Here is a 21,842-nt window from a genome sequence, read left to right as displayed (position 1 = left end):
ATAGTACAACGCCGTAAATCACTGTCTGTTCTGATAAACTTGGTCCTCGGTGCACTGAGATAAGACGCAACAGTAACGGTCACTCGTTTGTATATTTTCAAAAACAAACAGGGACAAATCAGGCTTTACCTGCCCCGAGCTGAGCCGCCTCCTCCAGCTCTGTCTGAGTCTTGGCCGACGCAATGGCTTCTGGGAGTTTGAGAGTAAAGGGCAGGACATCCCTGTAAATAAATAATCCATAAGTGCATTAGAGAGATGCAGTTGGAAAAGCCACACAACGTGATAATCCTCACTTAGGGTAAACGAATTATTTAAATAAATCATGTTACATTCTGTTATATTCAACAGAAATAGTTGTTATTCAATAGGACAAAGAGGAAACGAAAGCAGGAGCATTGTGACATCTGGGTTTTAAACTCTTAACCCCAACCTGAACCGAGCACATTTTCATCAGTTTGGCTTTACCCAAATCTAAAAGTTTCTTGTAAAAAAAAAGTGTCAAAATGGCAACAAAACAAGTAAAACAAGGATGAAAAGGCAACAAAAGAGCAACAAAAAAGTGATGAAGAAGTGACAAAACAAGTGACGAAACAGTGACAAAAAAGCCACGAAAAAGTGATGGAAAAGTAATGAAAAAGTAATGAAAATGTGATGAAAATGTGATGAAAAAGTGACGAAAAAGTAATGAAAATGTGATGAAAAAGTGATGAAAAAGTAATGAAAAAGTAATGAAAATGTGATGAAAAAGTGATGAAAAAGTGATGAAAAAGTGACGAAAAAGTGATGAAAGAGTGACGAAAAAGTAATGAAAAAGTAATGAAAAAGTAATGAAAATGTGATGAAAAAGTGATGAAAAAGTGATGAAAAAGTGACAAAAAAGTGATGAAAAAGTGACGAAAATGTGATGAAAAAGTAATGAAAAAGTAATGAAAATGTGATGAAAAAGTTATGAAAATGTGATGAAAAGGTGATGAAAAAGTGACGGAAAAGTGACGAAAAGTGACAAAAAAGTGACAAAAATGTGACAAAAAAGTGACAAAAAACTGATGAAAAAGTGATGAAAAATTGACAAAAATTTGACAAAAACCCAACATATAAGCAATGGAAAAAATGTCAAAAAGTGATGACAATAGTGCAACAATGCGAGGAAAAGGCTCCCTTTAGATTAGTAGGTCTTAGCTTTCAAATGAGGCATTACTCTGGCCTATATGCTGTGACCTTATGGCTTTGGGTAAAGCTGAACTGGAGGAAATGCACTCAGTTAAGGCGGGGAATAAGATGTTAAAGAATTTACAATTATTCTTCATCAAAGAGTAGGAGGACATGACATGAGAATAAAATAAACAATCAGCCATCTTGACTATTGTTTCAAGACCCAGTAATCAATATAATAATAATGTAATATCTCATAGACCCCACTGTGATTCGCACAACTGGACAAAGGCTGTAATGAACAGGTCTCTATGTTTCACTAAAACAAAACAATATGAATGGAGAAGGAAGTAATAAATCATACACAACAGCTCTTATGAAACTGCACGGCTGCTGACACAGATTTGCCATCTTTGATCTGTGCAATAACACAGTGGGCACTTCAGCATTCGCCCGTGATTCCTCGAACTAAAGTGATGATGCCTCAGGTTTGAGGGGCAGAACAAAATGGCGGCTCCCTCTGTTTCCTGTGTGTGATGTTTGAAGTGCTGCGTCTGTTTATGTCCGAGTCTTTGGCACGAAATAAAACAAGAAGTGAGAGCCAAAGTCCTTGCGCAATGTGTGTCCTAGAGTTTCCATCAAAAGCAACCAAAACAACACGAGGCAGGGAGACCAGTGTTGTGTAGTGACGGAATACATGGATAAATAATAGTATTCAGGTACAGATACTCTTTCATTTGAGAGTGTTTAGTAGTCAGTTCCTACACCACGGTACTCATCTTTACATTTTAGCTTCATATTCCATGATGTCGAGAGGGAAAAGATCAAAATGACTGGGGAAACGTTAAGTGATTGTTGCTGCTTTCTCTGTGTGCTTTTGCAAAGTGTTTCATTGTGTTCCTAATTAGTGGCATTAAGTTCATAACAGGCACAACAAGCGTAAGCACACACTGTTTATACATAAATATAATACTAGGGCTGGGAAAAAAAAAAAAAGATTTAAAAAGCGAGTTGGTAGGTGAAATCGATTCATTTAATATATATATACTGTATATTTTTTTTAGTTCTCTGCCCTCTGCTCAGAGGAAGAAGGGCCTGCTGTACAAATGTACCAAGAAGAACAGAGGATTTTTGGTTGTTTTATTGCACAATCCAAATACAGTATTAATAATCTGAATGTTTAACAATCTTTGTTGCACAGTGACTTTTCAGTTAGAGAAAGTGTTTGCCATTTTGTTTATGTCGATGCACATTAAAGAGATATTTCAGGATTTTTGACATAGGGCCTCATTTCCTAGTTATCCAGAGTGTTGCTGATTTCTGGAGATATTTTTTTCGTAATTCAAGCAGTTCTCATATTTGAAGAGTTTTGCGGCGCTAGGCTAGTGCAAGGCTAGCGCATGTCTATGGTATCAGCAAGCCTGCATTAAAAACAGTCTGACCCAGCGGCGGAGTGATCTGCTAGAAAATAGTCCCTCAAAATGTGATCATTCATGTGATGCGAGGTCAGTTATATTCCAAAAATTATTCTATCAACACAGACATTTATATGGTTAGTCTGGTGTTATAAGTGATTTGTCTCAGGTGCACTGTGGAGCTGGTCAGACTGTTTTTAATGCAGGCTAGCTGATATCGAAGAAATGCGCTAGCCTTGCACTAGCCTAGCGCCACGAAACTCTTCAAATATAAGAACTGCATGAATTACAAAAAAAATATCTAGTAATCAGCAACACTCTGGATAACTAGGAAATGAGGATGCAATGAGGAAAAAATCGCCCTGCTCTATATAATGCAAAATGTTTTTCATCATATATCTGCCACATTTGTGCATAATATAAAGCAAATCAATGCGAAAGTATTCTAAGTATTCAGAATACAGTACTCTGATTGGACAAAGTAACCCAATACATTACAAAATACGTTTTTAGGCAAGTATTCAGCAACTAAAGGATTCTGTTCAACACTGGGAATGACTGTAAAGAACTAGACTTGTAAAATGCATGATTTTGGCTTAAAAACAAGACCTAAAAAGTCTATGTAAAGAAAAGACAGTGGTTTGAATTTGCCAGGAACGCCCTCTACAGGCAGCAGTGGTAATAACATGTTGCAACTTTAAGCATAGAAAGGGTTGTTTTCAGTGTTCCCTCTAGGACACAATGAAATCCAGGAAATGCGACCAAATAGTGAACAAGATTACTCAAAAAGCTGCATGAATGAAGCAAAATCCTTCTCACGGTAAAGAGGACCTTACCTGCTGATACAATAGAAAGCCACCAAGCGGAACAGATCAGCAAAACTAATTGCCGAGCCCTCAAGGGAAAAAGCTGTGGAAGGAAAAAGACAAACATACATTAGACTATATATCATACAAGAATCTACAAGAGTCTAATGTTTGCTGTTGCAGTTCAGGGCAGGTCAGAATTCAAAGTTTACCGTCAACATGCAGATTTATGGGGAGTATTTAATGAACCTATTCATATGAAACAAAAACAGGCACAACGTTTGATGTCTCTTTCTGTCAAAACAAATGACCTTAGGTGGAATTTGTTTCCCACACATTATTGTTAAAAAGGAGTGACATTGTTCCAACACATGGTCACGAAAGCACTTGGTTTGCAGACAATAATACGGTTCAATATTTGTGGAATTTCTGCTCAGAGATTCCTTTCAGAAATTGAGAACATCGTGTTGCACTTTACAGCAAATTAATTATGTTAACAAGATGGAGCATGTTAGAATGTATTTTGTAGCCAAGTTTCCATATTATTAATAAGAAAATAATTGCCATATTTCCTGGTAATTTACAGTTTTAATACTGGACTGAGATTAGTTAAGAATTATGTCTATATTACTGTGGAATGAATCATATGTGTGTCTAGTTTAGGGCAGTGCACCGTTTGTTTTATACTGGTACTTTAACAATACTTGGTTTACCTTACAGATACCTGAACAATACTTTTTCCGATACCTGCACTAAAACCAGAAAACAGAACAATAATGTAAATTTATACCAAAAAATACTATTTCTTTCAAATTTGTATCATTTATTTGATCTGAAACATCAAAGTAACTTATTTAATGCCTACCACTACAAAACTTGGCCTCTTATAGATACAGTATAACAGGGTTTATGCTGGCCTATTTAACACTTTTAATACCCAAATACTATATCTTGATGCCACAAACACAGAAAGAAACAGTGCACATTTCAAGGTTGAACACAGGAAAGAGATTTGGACAATGGAAACTTGGTAAATTTCAGTCAAAACGGCAACTGCATATGTTTTAGACCAGTGGTTCCCAACCAGGGGTACAGGAACCCGTTGGGGTACTTGAAGCTATTTCAGATTTACAAAGAAAGTGAATCTGAACATTATTTTGATAGGAAAAGCTATATTTTTTTGGAGTAAAATGTAGAGTTTTTGGGCGTATTTTAGGTTTATTTTGTTTTGTTTTACTTACAAATAGTCCTTTTAAGTGACTATTGTCTAAAGGAACTGCAACAGGTCTTGAGGGAGGGGGTCCACAGAGACACAAAAAGGGTGGGAACCACTGTTTTAGATCATAACTTTGGTATTTTCGATGAACTTATACTGTAAAAATGGTTGAGCATGACATCATTTTCCAATAAATTCAGATTTAATACCAATATGAATCCAATGTATGCTTCACGGAAACCCTGTAGAATATGTTTTTCGGAACCTGCTTTTAATTCTTTTAGCTACACCAGATATAGACTGAGGCTCTTACTGTGCTGTAAAACACACAGTACCTTCCAGAACATGAACTCCACCTATACCTACTATTCCAGTTCACCTGCATGCTTTTATCTTAGCTCTATCAAAACGCAATTCTGTTTTTCTTGTCATTCACTAGACAGAGGAGGAAGACCAACTGTTGCCAAATGACCCACATTCAGGGTTTAGATCAGGCTGCAGTCCCTCCCTCCTGAGTGAATGTGCTGCCAGTGCGATGAGGAAGAGCCCACAGCTGCGGCATGTCATCACACGGTCTCTGTGTCTTCATGAGATACACAATGTTTTTCTTATTGTATGGGCATAAGAAGATATACGATATACTATAAACTCTTGATGAATTCTGAAACTGTAAATATACTGTATGTGGCCATGTAGTTTTTGTTACCGGCTGATCTAAAGCCTCCCTGAAGCTTATGTGGATTATCACACCCAGAGGCTTTGCATTTCACAACACTGTTCTGCAGCTGAGGTAGTTTCTTATTATGGCAAATGGTCTGAACTTACTGTACTGGCTCTCTCTGACTGGAAAGTGGCTGATGGGGTTCTCGGACTGGTCCTCCTTTAAACGCACAGACAGCACTTTCCTCTGCAGAGCTGGAGACTTGCAGACTAAAAACACCTGAAACAAAATCAGTAACATAGAAAGCATACTTTAGGGCCCTTCTCTGTGAGTTCACATTCTCTCCCTGTGTTCACATGGGTTATTCGTGCTCCAGTAATAGCCTAGCACTGATATGCCAGACCATCTCAAAATGAGCCCTATTATTGATCACTTCACCAGGCAATTTTGTGTTCACTTTGATTTCAAATTAAGCAATCATCACTCCTTTCTATGTACATTCCTTGCTATGTACTTGCTATGTACTTTTGTAAAGCTGGGAGTAATGTTGACAGTTTATTAATAGAATTCTTAATTGAAAACAGCATAGACGAACCGTAAAATGCAAGGGGACAGAGCGTTCTCTGTTGTCGGCCCTAAGCTGGGGAACGCTCTGCCCCTCCGCGTCCGTACGGAGTGTTTTAAATCTTGTTTTAAGACTCACTTTTATTCTTTGGCTTTCATCACCATGCAAGTGTGGTCCCCTGTGTCTTTTTTTTAATTATTTAAATCTGTTTTATTTGTAATCTGTCTATGGACATACAAGACTGTTTGGGAATCCTTCTATGAAAAAATAACGGGACAAGATATTTTATTAATGGCAAAACATGTTGTACTGTAAACTTTACTAATAGGTTGCGTTTATGTTGTATAATTGTATTTCAGGTGGAGGGCAGGTGCTAATAAACAACTATGGGAAAGAAACAGTTTTTGAAAGAAATTTCCAAAAAGAGAATGTTACTATTTTTATTTGATAGTGATTGGATTCACAAACCTGCCACATTGTCCTTATGGCTGAAAGTCCTTTCTACTGACCTACATCACACTCATGCTTTTGAATATTGTCACCGCCTTTATGCGGAAATAATTAGACCATCGTTCGCATGAGCTGAAAGAGACGACTTTGAACTCTGTGACTGTTTTTGTTTAATGTGAATTGGCCCAGAAATTACAGAGAAATTAGCAATATGCTTGAAATCTGCATTTTGACAAGGGATGCACCGATCCAATACTGGTGTCAGATATCAGAGCCGATACTGGGAATAAATATGATATCAGGAATCAGCTACAAATCCGTTACTGAACCGATACCAGTGTTGGCTCTCACCGCTTTAAAAGCACAACTTTCACAGACTAAATCTTAGTGAATATGGACATGCTGATGTCATTTTGAAGCTAAGAACCGCAGGAATTCAATCACCGAGTTAGTTCTGACCAGTACAAATGTATTTTGGATCCCCGTGCAAAATGCAGCGGCTGGCAGCAGCATGTTAAAGCTAGCGGCAACATTTCAATGCTAATCAGAATTAATCAAGGCTGGGACTAACCTGGCTAACACCAGGCTGCTGTGTGGGCTCGAATTATTTCGAACTGCACAACAGCCTGGGGACCATGGCCGAAATCTCCGGTGGATTTGGGAACCAATCACAGAGCGAGGAGGGACGGCAAGACGATGATGCGCTATTCGATATATGGAAGCTTGTAGTTTATTTACGGATAATAAAAAAAAAGTTTATTTACGGATCCAACGTGACAGCAGCAGACACGATGGTATTTTTTGATCAAGCTTTAGACCTGGTTCTAAATAATTTAGCTCAAAAGTTTACAGCGGGTATGTCATACGGCATCTCATACGATGATACGATTGGCTGTGGCTACGTGCAGACGCATGAGACTTTTTTTTTTTTTTTCGTATCGCCCAATAAACGAGTATGGACGATCGGAAACCACACCTCTCCTACGAGAAAATGAATTGGTGGTCCCCAGACTAAATATCACTTGTGATTTTAGTCTGGTGTTAGCCAGGCTAGGCTGGGACAGAAACTAAGATAGAAATACCCAAAGAACCACTGCTGGAGATTTATTTTAGTTTATGAAATGCTGTTAAATAATAATGAATAAAACACAATTGTAATGCAAAAGTTGTAATGATTAGATTACTTAATGTGAGTTGTACCTAAAAACCTGTCATGTAGCCAAGTATATAAATAAGTCCAGAGATCCTGGTTAAATGTTTTTTTCCATTAGTTCCATATAGGCTATAATTGATATTTGATCTGTTACATCATGACAAGAAAAGTTAAGACTTTATCGATCTTAAAATTAAGTAAAGAGGACCTTTCACTTTTTCACTCAGAGCACTACTTTTAAGAAAGTCTCTTGGTACCGGTTAATATCGGATATCGGCAGATACTCAAACCCCAGTATCGGTATCGGAAGCAAAAAGGCTGGATCGTTACTTTTCCATGAACGTAACCTATTGCAACTATTCAATTTGTGATATTTTGAGCGTATTACGGTGTATCTTACCACTATAGCACCACAATAAAACAACTGTCACAGATATTTAAACAAACTTATGCTCCACTTACCCCCGGAGGTTGTTTGATCAGGATATGTCCCGCCTCCTCCTCGCTCAGGGACAGCAGCAGCCAAACCGTGTGTGTCTGGGTCAGTCTGTCCAGAACACTCATCCTCCTCCTCAGAGAGTCATACCCGGAGTCCCTTTCACCCCCCGTCCCGCCGCAGACGCCAGGCTCCAGGTCCAGGCCGCTCATGTCTTTGTCCAAACTGAAACACAGGCGCACAGGGCGGATAGAGGGGCACAGAGGAGTGCATAGTTGATGAGCTGTTGTGAAGAGGACCACACCTTTTATCAAGTCATGACCAAGACCAGGGCATACCAGGGAGGCAAACAAGGAGGAGGCAGCACGGAGTAGTAATGTGAATTAAGCATAAGACAACATTACAGAAAATACTTTAATCCTTGTTCTGGTGACAGAGCGAAAAAGAAATAGGAAAGAACAGCCCGACTCTCCACTTAACTCACAAATCAGTTACACAAAACAATAAAGCATAAAATAGAAAATATAAACCTGGTTATTAGAATTCCAAAAAACTTACGAGTATCCGGGGGGGGGGGGGGAGGGAAAACATAAGAAAAAACATACATAATTACTTCATAGTTACTGCAATGGGGTATGTGGGATTTGAAAGATGAGCAACAATGATACAACTTGGCAACAATGATGGAAAAATAATGTAGATTTAGATTATTTGTTAAGAACCATAGCGCCGTCTAGTGGTAGTATTGTGAACAGCTGTGAGGCAGAATGATCTGGATATACAAAAGTTTGGAAATACTTTTATGTATTGGATTTTCTTTATTTTCAACACCATATATACTGTGTGATTCTCATTGAGGACATTAAACTATGAATGATCACGTGGGATTATTATTTTAAATTATTCAAAAATTGCCACAATTTATTCGTGGCATTTGGAAACGGTCCGTGAAGTCAAAACCATTTCTGGTGACTACATTGTGAAGCCCATAGAGAAAATGTCAAAAGTGCGCAAAGCAGTAATCAAAGCATAATCTCTTTTTTATGTGGTTTAAAACATAATTCCATATGTGTTCATTCATGAGTGCCTTCAGTGAGAATCTACAATGTAAATAATCTTGCAATAAAAGAAAACTGTAAACATGCTATATTATTATATATGTTATATATTTTTTTTAAATACATAAATAAGCATTGTTTGCATCAGCCTACTCTTTTTTGGGCATGCTTGTGTTTCTTTCTTTGTTGTCTAATAACTTGGATCTTGGAAATGCTCAAATAAACTAAACTACTTTATTTTATTGCTTCTTTAATGCTTCTTCGTCACTTTTTTGTCACTTTGGGTAATTTTCGTTTTTGCGCTTTTGTGTCTTTTTTGTTGCATTTTCGGCGCTTTTTTTGCTACGTTTTTGTTGCTCTTTTGCTGCATTTTCCTTCTTGTTTTCGTCTAATTTTTGCCACATTTTCACTGCTTCTTGTCACTTTTCTGTTGCTCTTTTCTGGCAGTATTGTTGCGTTTTCGTCACACATTTTTGTCACATTTTTATCGCTTTTTTTGTCACGTTTTTGTTGCTTTTTATCCTTGTTTTCGTCTCAGTTTTGTCACTATTTTTGTTTTGTAAGCTTTTTTCAAATTGTGCTCGGTTCAGGCTGGGTATAAGAGGTGAAGCCATTTGTCTGTTTTCTATTGCTATTTTAAACACTGGAGCTCTTACAGCAGTTTAACGCCCTCTGCTGGGTTAGAGAAATGACTTATTGCCTTCCTTGAGTCCATAAAGACTTGTATTACAATGAGACTAAATGTGTTGAAGCAACTTTTTTTAAGCTTTTAGGCTCATAACACGACAGACACGACCAGCAGATTTATGCATCAACAGCATTATTGTGTTTGTGCAACATAATTTACAACATTAGCAAACTCCAGTCTGCTTCAACAGATCCCTGCTATCTCTCTGGAGCTGCTTTAATCATGCTTGGACTGGCATAAGGCTTTAATCCCCCCCATATTCGGTCATGTCTAAAGCACTCAGGAGAAAAAAAAAAACTTTAAAGAAGCTTGAAACTTGTGCAACAACTCACCCCTGAATGTCCAGTGTCTCTTGGTCCGACGTCGGGATTTTGACGACCATTTCTTTCTCGAGTTCCCCCAGCTCCAGAGCAAAAGTGTCGATCAGCTGCACACACGGAGGGAAGATGAAGTCGGATAAACGCAGGAAAAGGCGTAGGATAAGAAGCGAACAAATAAATGAAACTAACAACATGTCTGTTCTTAAGAAACAGAAGTGGAGACATGTTCAGCGGACGCAAAGAATGAACAGTAAAATGATTAGTCACACTTCGCTGTATATTGTGTCGTAATCACTTCCTTTATGTGAGAAACAAAACCAGTCTGTTGTCCTTTTTTCACCTATGATGATATTTTTCCTCCTAATATTAACCAACAAAAGCATAACGAACAAACCGAAATGGGGAATGACAAAAAAAAAAAAAAAAAGTAAAAAGTATCCACTATCACTGATACTTTTCATATTCTTATTTAAAATCTATTTAAAATCTATTAAACCCCACCTGAACCGATCACGTTTTGTCCTGTTTGGCTTTAACCCAAACTAAAAGCATCTTGGAAAAAGCGCCAAAACAAACAGAGAAAAATGAGAGAAAACCAGGATGAAAAAGCCACAAAACACAAAAAAAGCCAAGAAGGAGCAATAGAGGAGTGACAAAAAAATGACAAAAAAGTGACAAAAAATGGAAATGTGATGAAAAAGTAACAAAGATCTGACGAAATATTTGTCAAAAAAGAATCTAAAATGTGACGAAAAAGTGATGGAAAAAAGACAAAAATGTGACAAAAAAGAGACATAAAATTTACTACATTGTGATGAAAAAGTGCCAAAGATGTGACCAAAAAGTGACGACTAATGTAACAAAAAAGCAACAAAAGAGTAACAGACAAGTGACAAAAAAGTGATGAGAAAGTGGCAAAAAATGTGACGAAAACACAACAAAAAAGAAATGGAAAAGAAATGAAAAAACAACGTGCCAACAAGGCAAGGAAAAAGATCAGTTTTGTAGGTCTTAGCTTTCAAATGTGATGTTACTCTGGCCTATAGGCTGTAGAAGGCTGGTTATGGTGTTAAGGGGTTAAGAGGCTAAAAAGTAAAGTAAATGTACCTCAGATTTGTACTTAACGACTTTTACTTCCAGTATTGAATCAAACAAGAAAACTGTGAACACTGGGGAGGCTTTGTTAGTTTGTCACTTCTACTGCATTTTCAAGCACATACATTACTGCAAGATAATGGCATCCTCACACCATGAACCAATTCATGCACAGTACTTCTAATGCATGCTGCTGGAAACACATTTGACACAGTTCATACTGTGGGTATTGGGATTTTTTGGAAGTAACGTCACAGAGGCCATGTTGAGACACTTTTGCTTTTAGAGAAGAGAAAGCGGAGAAAAGATGATCAGAGATGACCGGGTATGACGACCCCTGAAAAGGGAACTAATGAAATAGAGACTAAGAAGCGTTTAAATATAGCACTGCTAATAAGTGTTGTAATAAGTACACTGCAAGAAAGACTCTGATGGTTGTTTAATATACAGTTCAAATTCTTGCCAGGGCTGTGCAATACAGTACAAATTATGGTTACAAGAAGCCAACACTATATCACAAAATCACTGATATCTAGTTATCTATAGTTACCTATCGATACCTATAGTTATCGCGAGATTCACATTGGTTATTAGCAACTTTTTCTCACATTGTGCAGCCCTAGTTCTTGCCTGTAATTTAACTTGCTTGTGATGAGAGACCACTTGCAAGTTAAATTATTCGGATTGTGGTAAGCATAGTTTTCTGTTTGCTTGAGTTATTTTTGTTTGTTTTATGGCTAAAATCCCTCTGGAAATAATATGTGAATGTTTTGTTTCACATGTTTGAGGTAAACAGGTAAACACTGTGACCCGCCCCCACACATGGGAACACTTTGGATCCCAAGACGACCCCAGTTCGGAATAACTATAAAGTTTGCCCAAACACATGCCCGAAAATACCCTCCTCTGCAAACACATTGAAACTAATTACTTTCATTTGTTGAGGTTTTTCTGCATTATCCGCATTCTCTGAATCTGCAGTTTACAGCACTCCAGGGGCTGCACAGATGTTGAAATGGGGTTACTTTCCTGTGATTGGCTGGGGCTAGCACGCACGCTAAAACCTCGCCCTACAAACAATGCATGACGCCTTTAAGACAGCATTTAGCTGAATTGAAATGTTATAGCCGAATCAACGTATATGAAATCTTTGCTAAAACGAAGTTATTCATAAATCCAGATACAAATATTGCTGTTGTTGTTATATTTTTCAGCCACTAGGGGGACCTCTTTGACAGACTTCTTCAATTAGCTTCCAGAGCAGACCACAGCCCACAGCCTCCTCCTCTGAATCCCTTCTTTGGCTAAGTGGAGCCAGTGCTTTAAAAACAACAACTGAGCTTTCAGTCAGGTCACAGCTGCGTTACTCTGAAAGCTGTGCTTTTACTGCGAAGAATGAAATCTGGACAAAACAAATGTTATGCTCGCTTTGAACTTCCTAAACAAACCCAGGTATGAAGCTAAAATAGGACAGCATTGTTGAAAAAATTGGGAGGCTGGAGTGCTACTCGGATGTAAAAAGTTGTATAAGTTTAGTCTTTTGGGTGCTCTTCAGTGCAGGGATCCGTTTCAGCAAAAAATCAAACAAACTGAGGCACTCCAAAAGTAGAAATATTAAAAAGCCTTTATTCAAACATGGCTAGAGTAGGTAAAATTGCCAACGCGTTTCGGCTCTAGGCCTTCCTCAGGGCAAGCTCGAGCTGGCTGCCTCTGTACAGCTATAAGCTTACAGCATTGGTCACATGTCCCAAGTGCGTTGGTCCACGGTGGGTGTGTTCATAGTCACCTGGTTTGTAGAATACAAGACATTAAAATATGTACAATTTCAAAACATTTTTGTCTCAGTTGTCAGAATTTTTACCACTGGAAAAGCTGACTTTTGAAAAATATAACCAGACCCAAACCTTTCATGAACTATGGGACCCATTACTTTCAAGCATGGACGATTCCTTTAGAAAAGTGACTATGGGCTAAGACCCTTATTATTTATCATTTGTAACAAAATTGTGTCATCTGTTCAGGAATCATATGTGTAAATGTACCTTTGGATGTTGTTTAAGTAGGAATTGGATGGCATAAAATGATGGTTGCTGCTTTATACCTGTATTAGTCCTGTTGCAGTACACGTTTCATATCGATGTTGTGATGACCAAAACTCTCTAAGTTGATCTCCCTTAAATTAAATTTCAATTAGGATGAAAAAATTTCAACTCAATTGAAAAGAAAATAAATAAACAAAAAGAAAGAAATCAAGAAAGAAAGTCGAGTAAAATAATGGAATGAAACTGGAGAGAAAACAATAAAACAGTCATTATTAATATTATTATACATAATAATAATAAAATGATAATAACAATGGAGTAAAGAAGAAAAGGGGAAGGGAAAGGAAAGGGGGAAACCCTCCCCCCCCCCAAAAAACGGTCATGACATCCCTATGATTAGTACTGCTATTCATTATTACTGCTATTCATAGTGCTAAGTGTAACAAGGTTTTTTATTTTTATTTTATTTATTTTATTTATTTATTTTTAATTAATTTTCTTGTCATTATTATTTGACTTTATTTGTGTGTTTTGTGGGAAGTGGGTGGGACATAAGAGGAAAAACCACATAGACTGTCTTGTTTGCAACTTATGTGAAATAAAAAGATGAGAGGAAAAAAAAAAAATATGTACAATACACTATTCTTTACAAAACCATAAAGAGAAATGCAAATAATAATAAAATCCATACATTTTACAAAAATACAGACAAATCTAATTCTCCATTGAGGCTAGGGTACTCCATAGCTTTGAGGGTGTAAATCCAAAAGGATTCCCTTTGAAGGAGCTTTTTTAATCTGTCCCCTCCTCTGATAGTCTCTTGTATTTGTTCTAAGCCACAAATTTTAAGTCTTTTGCAATTCCCATGGTGAACATCTTTATAATGCATGGCCATACGATACAGGGGGTTGCTAGTTCTTATTGCTTGTTTGTGTTCTGCTAGTCTGTTTTTCAGTTTGCGTTTTGTTCTGCCAACATAAAGTCGACTGCAGGGACATTCAAGTCTATATACAACATAGGTAGTGTTGCAGTTGATGATGGTTTTCATGTTGTAAGTCTGACCTGATGTTGCATCCTTGAAGATGTTAGTTCTTTGCATATTTTCACAAAAAGAACAATTACCACATCTATAGCAACCAGCTTTAGTGCTGAGCCATGTCTTTTGTTTTATTGGTGAAAGATGACTGTGAACCAGTTGATGACCAAGAGTGGGGGCTTTCCTAAAACTAATGGTTGGGGTCTCTGGGAGAGCATCTCTCAGTGTGCTATCACTTCTTAAAATACTCCAGTTTTGTTTGATTATCTGTTTAATTTTATTAGCTTCTGTACTGTATTCTGTCACAAAAAACACTTGGTTTGAGTTCTCTTTTTGTTTTGTTTTTTGAATAAGTAAGTCTTCTCTATTGGAGTTTTTAGCTCTGTTGTAAGCCGAAGACACAGTATGGTTGGAATATCCTCTCTCTTTAAATCTCCGACTCATATCCCGAGCATTTATTTCAAAATTCGAATCAATGTCACAGATGCGCCTACTACTTCTACTTTTGGAGTGCCTCAGTTTGTTTGATTTTTTGCTAGGTAAGCATTGTTGTCCATTGTTTTAAGAAATTGTTGAAGACCTATTGCATTTGTATACTGTTTGTGTATATGTTGGAAACTGCACACTCAGGCCCCACCTGGACCATTAATCGGACCCAGAACCTAATTGTTGTGAACCCAGAGTAATGTCACTCAGCCATTGTGGAGATATTTAGGGAGGAACATCATTTGGTACACGTAGTAGGCTACTTTTTGAACTTAATTACATAATTAAAATCTACAGCTATATGATGATCAAATTCTGAAAGTAAAAACACAAATGCCATGAATCAAGTCTTGTTTAAATCTTGTTTACACCACAAAAATAGCATTAATAACGATTGCAAGGCCTAAGCAGGGAGCACAATGTTTAGACTAAAACAGATCTGCTCCTGCTAAAGCAAAATGAAGCAAAATGACTACTTAATCAAGACCAAACCGTGGAAAAAAACATGCTCTAGTCCAGTGGTTCTCTTGAAGTTGTAATGTAACATAATAATCTCCCCCCACAAACTATTGATGAAAAAGAATTCAATAAGCACAAAAAGTAAACATACTCTTGTGGTGTTTTAAAACCTTTTCAATTGAAACCATCTTTTGGGGCCCGACGCACCAGCTCTAGTCTATTCTGTGTGCAAACGGGAGCAGGTCTACACTCTTCTAAGTGGACTGCCTTGTGGATCAACAAATATAATATGGACAGTGCCCATTCGATAGGCTAATAGTCTCATTTCATTCCAGATCCAACTGACTGAAGGAGATTCATCCACATGGCTGACATGAAGCTGAGCTCTCTGCTGCCACCTGTTGTGTACATATAAATCGTGTGATATAAAGTGTTTAAGAGTAAGTCTGTGCTGTACATGTTTAAAGCAGTACTAAGTAAGCACCACTGCAGGTGTCGTAGCATGTTACGTTTTTTTAACTTATTATTTGTCCGTGAGAGTAAATACTACACTGACAGGAAAGGGACAAAGGGAGAGAGGGATATTACACAATTACACAATGGAGACAATTTTATTCACTCAAACTGCTGTAAATACCGCCTAAGTGGCGCTAGCCCGCAGCTAGCTTTGCCTGTTAGCCTGTTAGCTTCTTCGTCGTGATTCCACTAGTGTGTATTGGGGTCTCCGGATCGGAGCAGGTGTGGTTTTCTGGCCAGAGACACCAGGGGGAGATAAAAGACCCCCCACTCATCCCATTAACACTTGTATTACCTCCAGAGGGACTACGAAAAGGATTTATTAAGGTAAACAAGTTACTTAGAACTGCTTTAAGAAATGACTGCAAAGCAAACTGCATTTACTGAAGTGAAACTCTGACACCAGAACTACAGTCTGAGGCACAGTACAGTAAATTAATCTATGCTATCTTTAAACAGGATGGCAGTGGATGACTTATACTCCCGGTTATACAAGGTGAAATTAGACCTAAAACAGTGCACCGATTGTTGCATGTGCCGAGAAAGAGAGTAGTTTAGTAGGAAATCAAACCCAGAGAAGAGACATGGGAAACTCTTGCAGATAAAGTGAAGGTCAGTGAACACAGTGTTGTTTAGCTCTGGGCACAGAAGCATGTGGAGTATTTCAGCTGCAGCACACTCATGACTGTGAAACCAACACGAGTCTATGCATCGGTGGACCTTTTGATATAGAAACAGCGAATAACTTCTTATTGCAAAATAGGAGAACTGGCCCTAATACCAGTCCGCAGTCTGCAGATTTGAAAGTGACTGAGCTGCCACTGAACCATGGTGTCAAAAGGAAACTATGTGTTTGGGTTTTACACAGGGGCTTAAACAAAGTGCTTTCACAGTCAAAGTGAGAATGGAAAAAACTGCAGCATTCATTATGGGCTAGAGCTGTGCACCTGTGAGAGTGAGAGTAGTGTGGCATTCTGGGTAACTTTGAACAAGCTGAAATCAGGCAAATTGTGCCCATTCTTGAAAAAATTAAACATGCACAGAAAATAGCATTTAAAGTGATAATCTGGAAGTGGAAATGTTTTACACATTTTATAAAATGTGCCAAATCAACCACCTGGTCTTACATTTTGATGTAAAGTAAGTAATTATATAAAGATAATTTTTTTGTAAAGTCCCTCCTTCCCAGATCTCGGCAACTTATCAGAGTCTAGTATCCTCCTGTGCTGACCAATGAGACAAGCTTTTCCTGTGATCCAGCCTGTCAGGTCCAATCAGGAGGGAGGGGGAGGAGCCTGATCGTTTTGAAAATTCTGTCCCATCTCTCCTCATTTTGCAAACTAAGAAGGGCTTTCTGGTCAAAGAGGGGAGGGATTTGATAGTTTACTTTGAAATTTCACACAATCTCCCCTTACTTTGCAAACTTACAGACTATCACTTTAAGCTAGTACAGCTGGGAGTAAGTGGTTTTTACTTTGCAGGCAAGAATGCATGTAGGAAATGGGTTACTTGTAAATATTAGCCTCAAAGAAGAATCCTTTTCGTAGTCCCTCTGGGGGCAATACAAGTGTTAATGGGATGATTGGGGGTCTTTCATCTCCCCTGGTGTCTCTGGCCAGAAAACCACCCTTGTAAGTAACTTTCCTTGCACCGGGTCGGAGGCACAATACACACAAATAGAATCACGAAGAAGAAGCTAACAGGCTAACGGGCAAAGCTTAACAGCAGGCTAGCGCCACTTTAGCAGTATTTACAGCCAAGTTTGGGTGAAAAAAATTAGCTCCATTGTGTAATTGGGTTGTTGCACAATGTACAATATCCCTCTCTCCCTTTGTCTTTTCTGTCAGTGTAATATTTACTCTCATGGATGATTAATGGGTGACAAAAAAAACGCAACATGCCACGACACTTGCAGTGGTGCTTATGGCCTCTCGGGGGCATGAGTTACTTAGTTCTGGTTTAAGATCACAGCAAAGAAGAGTGTCGGTAGGTCATTTGTATAGGTTTTGCATGTTTTGTTAGTTAAATCTGTAATGTACAACAGAGGCTAATTCTATGTCTCTCAGTACAACCGAGTTTGAAATGAAACTTTATATTTGGCCTGCTTGTATCTGAAATGTAAAAACCTCATAAGAAAAAAGGACAATTGTGGGGCAATTTTTCTGAGAAACTAAATGACCTGCAAAAACACAGATAAAAGTCGCTTCCCAGAAAGTTCTTATCATTTTCTGACCTTGAAGAAGCTGCCGCTGCGGTCAGTCAGTCCTCTAGGGGGCTCCTCTGTGTCTGGGCTGTCGGCCATATTGTCCTCCTGCCTCACTCTCCCCTCACTGTTGTGGATCAGCGTCTGTGGGACAGGAATCGAGGTCAAACACAGACACCAGATCGGAGTCCCGAGAGACCAAACATGGCCTTTGCAATTAAACACAACACGGTTTTAGCAAAAGCCTCTCATCTATGTTCATGAACTAAATTAATTCAGGTCATAATCATGAGAAATTAATATGAAAAACAAAACGAGTATCCCGTGGCCAGACCAGAGACCAGAGCTGTGGTGCGCACAAGGAAATGCCTGCTCTGTCCAGCCCTGGCTCACCTCTCACTCTCTTCTTTTCTCATTTCGCACTCATTACTTTGGCCCTTCTTTTAATGTCACTCCAGCTCTGCATTCTTGAGCTGGAAAAACTGTCCATTCATTAGTTTTCAAGACATGTGCTCAGTCTCAAACACTCTTTAAACTTGTATAATAAGCATAACTCATTTTCCATACAGACTTTCACAGCTGCTGATCTGTTTAAAATGGCACCAATGAAAATGTTGAATCATATTTTAGTATATTTTGAACATAGACAAGACCAATACAATAATTACACACTAAAGTCTTTCTTTTGGGATGATTTCTTTTGGGACCTTTTTGGTAAAATCTTCGAATCTTTTTTGAACTGGGGAAGTTTCACGAAGATAAAGAATCTCTTTTTCAGTGGAGTCCTGGCCCCAAAGTACCACAACCTCTTACATCTCTTTTTTATAAAGACTTTTCCCATTGCGAACTGATGTTTCAAATGTAAGTTTCTCCTTCCAAGTGTCCTTCAAGCTTGTAGGATATCTTTGGTCTTTCTATCTTTGGTTATCTGGGAGTAATTTGCCCATTGCCCCACCCTTCCTCTCAGGCCCAGTTCTATGCAGTCCAGGCTGAAAACATTAGCCCAGTCCTGGGTTAGTCCCAGTTTAGTCCTGTGGGGTCATCCCGCCTGAGCTCAGCTTTTATCCTAGACAGGAAGGACGCCTGTTGCCCCCGACAACAGAGACAGAGGTGGCGGATGCATCTGTGAACCCAAACAATGACCTCATTTTCTGTCTTTTTTTTTTTCTTTAAATAGGTGTTTTTTGTTCTCTGTGGGAATTGTATCAAATGAATTCAAAACTACAAATCAGAAAAGAAAAAAAGACACACATTTGAATGGCTGCATCGTTTTTATTCTTTTTTTAATCTTTCTTGGTTCCAAACAGTGTTTTTGGCAGGCCTCCTAGTTTTAGTTTGTTTTAGTTTTAGTCTTAGTCTTATAGTCTTTTGGACGAAAAGTAGTTTTAGACAGGTTCATTTAAGAAAAACATTAGTATTCAGCAGCTTAATCTATCTTTGTAGCCTAAAAAGCGCCTAATGTAGGTGGCAAAGCGCTATAGAAGTTAAAGGGGCTAGATGCAAGTTGGCCATTTTATACTCACTACTGCCACCTCAGGTCATACATGTAACTGCACCTTCTATATTAAAGCCTGTGCATGACGGCACTTCGGATCCGAAGTAACACTGTTTTGAGTGACAGTGCAGGATTTTAGAGGCAGCTGTGGTGAACAGGTCTGGGCTCATTCTACACATTAGGACATTGTTGGAACATGTAGGGGGAAGGAATACATAATTTGAACATTTTTAAACTCTGTATAGTCCCTTTAAGAAACTGTCCTGAGAAAAGAAAAAGTCCCAGTTAGGGATGGGCCATATCGTATCAAATATCATTATACTGGTATAATTTTTGGATATCGGAATTTTTTATGTTGTTATGGACACGATATAATTTGCATGTGCAGTCCAGCTGATTTTGACTGAATTCAGGACCAGGCGCAGATGGAGATTGCAGCTTATATTGCAGAAACGCTGACTTTATAGGACACAGGAGCAGGTGCTTACAAAGTAAAATAAAATGAAGGATGTAAACTGCTGGAGTAAATGGACTCAACTTATATTGCTCTTTTCTACCTTCATCAGGCCCAAAGCACTTTACAGCAAGGACCCACTCACCCAATTCATACACCAATGTACGCTGACCCTGGAGGCAAGTTGGGTGAAGTGTCTTGCCCAAGGACACAACGACAATGTGCACCTTCAGGAGGCGGGATTCGAACCCCCGACCTTCCGATCATGAGACGACCCGCTCTACCAGCTGTCCCATTGGCGCCACTGTCGGAGTAGATCATATATCCGAGGAAATTAGCATGGCACTGAAAAGTTAAAGACTAAAATATCTTTGAATTGAAGTATTTTGTCCGTTGTCAATTATATCGAATAAATAAAAAGGCGCAGCTTGCAGCATGTGAGGCCATGTGACCTGATGCCGCCGCTTTACGTCACATATAAATCAAATCAAATCAAAACTTTATTTATAAAGCGCTTTTCATACAAAGTTGTAACACAAAGTGCTTTACAGATTAAAAGCAGTTCCCGCCCACCCAACCACCCACTCTTCCAAACAGACAACAACACTGCTCACCCCACCCCCTCCCCATAGCCACATACACACACGCAGGCACACACACACAGCCACACGCACACACACAGCCACACACACACACACGCAGCCACACACACACACATACACGATGAAATAATGGACGTAATGCTGAGTCTGGGTACAGATGAACCAGGTAAGGAAATGCCATCAGAGGAGCCGTCTGCACCAGGAGCGGTACATCAGCTACAGCCACAGGGCACCACCACCGGACACCCAGCGGAGGTGCAGCAGAAGCACCACACCTCCATCCGGGCACCCAGAGTACAGTGCCCACACAGCCACAGCCGACCACCGCTCCCGGGGCAGAGGGCTCCCTCAGAGGAAACACTGGAAATTCTAAAAATGCAAAAATGCAATATACAAATATATACATAAAATAAATAAAAATAATAATAATAATAAATAAAATAAAATAAACATATATATAAAACTAACTAAAAACTAGTATAATAAGATAATTATAAACATAAATAATAATAAAAATAACTGAATAAATAAGTAAGTAGAAATCAGCTAAAAGCTAGAAATCAGCTAAAAGCTAAGCTATATAGCGGGTGTGTTCTCCAGTTCCACGCACAAGCTCGGGGCTACATTGGTCTGACAAACTACTTTCACCCATTTTCATCTCGTCAATGAAAACTCAACGCTATTTTAGCTCGTCACTGTTATGTTATCGTTGTTTAAAAAAAGTCGTTCGTCTTCGTTGATGAAATGATCCAGCCAAAATACTACTACTACTACTACTAATAATAATAATAATATAAAAGGTTTGTGCCTGATTTTCAAAGTATGAAAGAGGGAGCCTGTACATTTTAAGCTGCTTGTTGTGGTCCAAATTCATTCCTAACTCTTTCCTAACACATTTCTAACATCCCAGTTAGAAGGATATTTCACAACTTTTGTAGAGCAAAACAGAGCTCCAGAGTCCTGAAAATGAAACAACAAGCCTGCTACTTCACGATCAATATACAATATACTGAATCACAAAGCAAAATGTCATTCCACTACTAGAGAAAACAAAAACAGGTACAGTGTCTATTATCTTAATAATAATTGAAAATAGAAATGTGTTAATTAAAACAACTCTCTTACTCTTGATAGTAGATACAAAACACTGGCATGGGCTATTTTCGGTGAAGCTGAGTACGCCTTAAGTGGTGTCTAGACGAGTGGTTTCATTTCCACACATGATGAAGAAATAACAAGGAAATCAGGGTCATTCAGTCTTCACCTAGCTCTCCACTGTGTGTGATACAAATCCAGTGTGGCAGCGAGTCCTGATCATAATATTTAGCTCGAGGTGGTGTCATTCCTTACTGTGTGTATATGGGTGTTCTTGGACGTTTTAGACTAACTGCACCAAACCTTTAATTACACCCATGGTAACCAAATATTTGGTTTAGTGACCCCGGTTTCCTATTTCCCAGTAAATACTGGGTTATTTTTAGTGCATAGCCAACCTATATGTGAGCAGCTGAAACCATAGCAACAGGAAAAACAT

The 21,842-nt window shown here is 38.5% G+C and overlaps 1 protein-coding gene across 3 annotated transcripts in view; it reads right to left on the bottom strand.

The window, feature by feature from the left end:
* Window positions 1-21,842, bottom strand: part of LOC306960781 (ras and Rab interactor 2-like) — a 45,836-nt gene that overhangs the window by 18,318 nt on the left and 5,676 nt on the right. For 2 of the 3 annotated variants that reach the window (XM_079553319.1, XM_079553317.1), the window contains exons 2-7: window positions 17,788-17,901; window positions 9,933-10,027; window positions 7,881-8,079; window positions 5,415-5,529; window positions 3,404-3,476; window positions 130-221 (exon numbers count right to left, since the gene is read on the bottom strand). In XM_079553319.1, the coding sequence (XP_079409445.1) occupies window positions 130-221; window positions 3,404-3,476; window positions 5,415-5,529; window positions 7,881-8,079; window positions 9,933-10,027; window positions 17,788-17,856 (643 nt within the window). In that variant the 5' untranslated portion in view covers window positions 17,857-17,901. The remainder of the gene's footprint in view (window positions 1-129; window positions 222-3,403; window positions 3,477-5,414; window positions 5,530-7,880; window positions 8,080-9,932; window positions 10,028-17,787; window positions 17,902-21,842) is intronic. The other variant, XM_079553318.1, reaches the window with a different exon arrangement.

This window comes from Gobius niger (assembly GCF_951799975.1).
Source record: "Gobius niger genome assembly, chromosome: 3".
Taxonomy (NCBI): domain Eukaryota; kingdom Metazoa; phylum Chordata; class Actinopteri; order Gobiiformes; family Gobiidae; genus Gobius; species Gobius niger.
The sequence above is the reverse complement of the archived record's forward strand: the minus strand, read 5'-3'. Positions and strand labels throughout refer to the sequence as shown.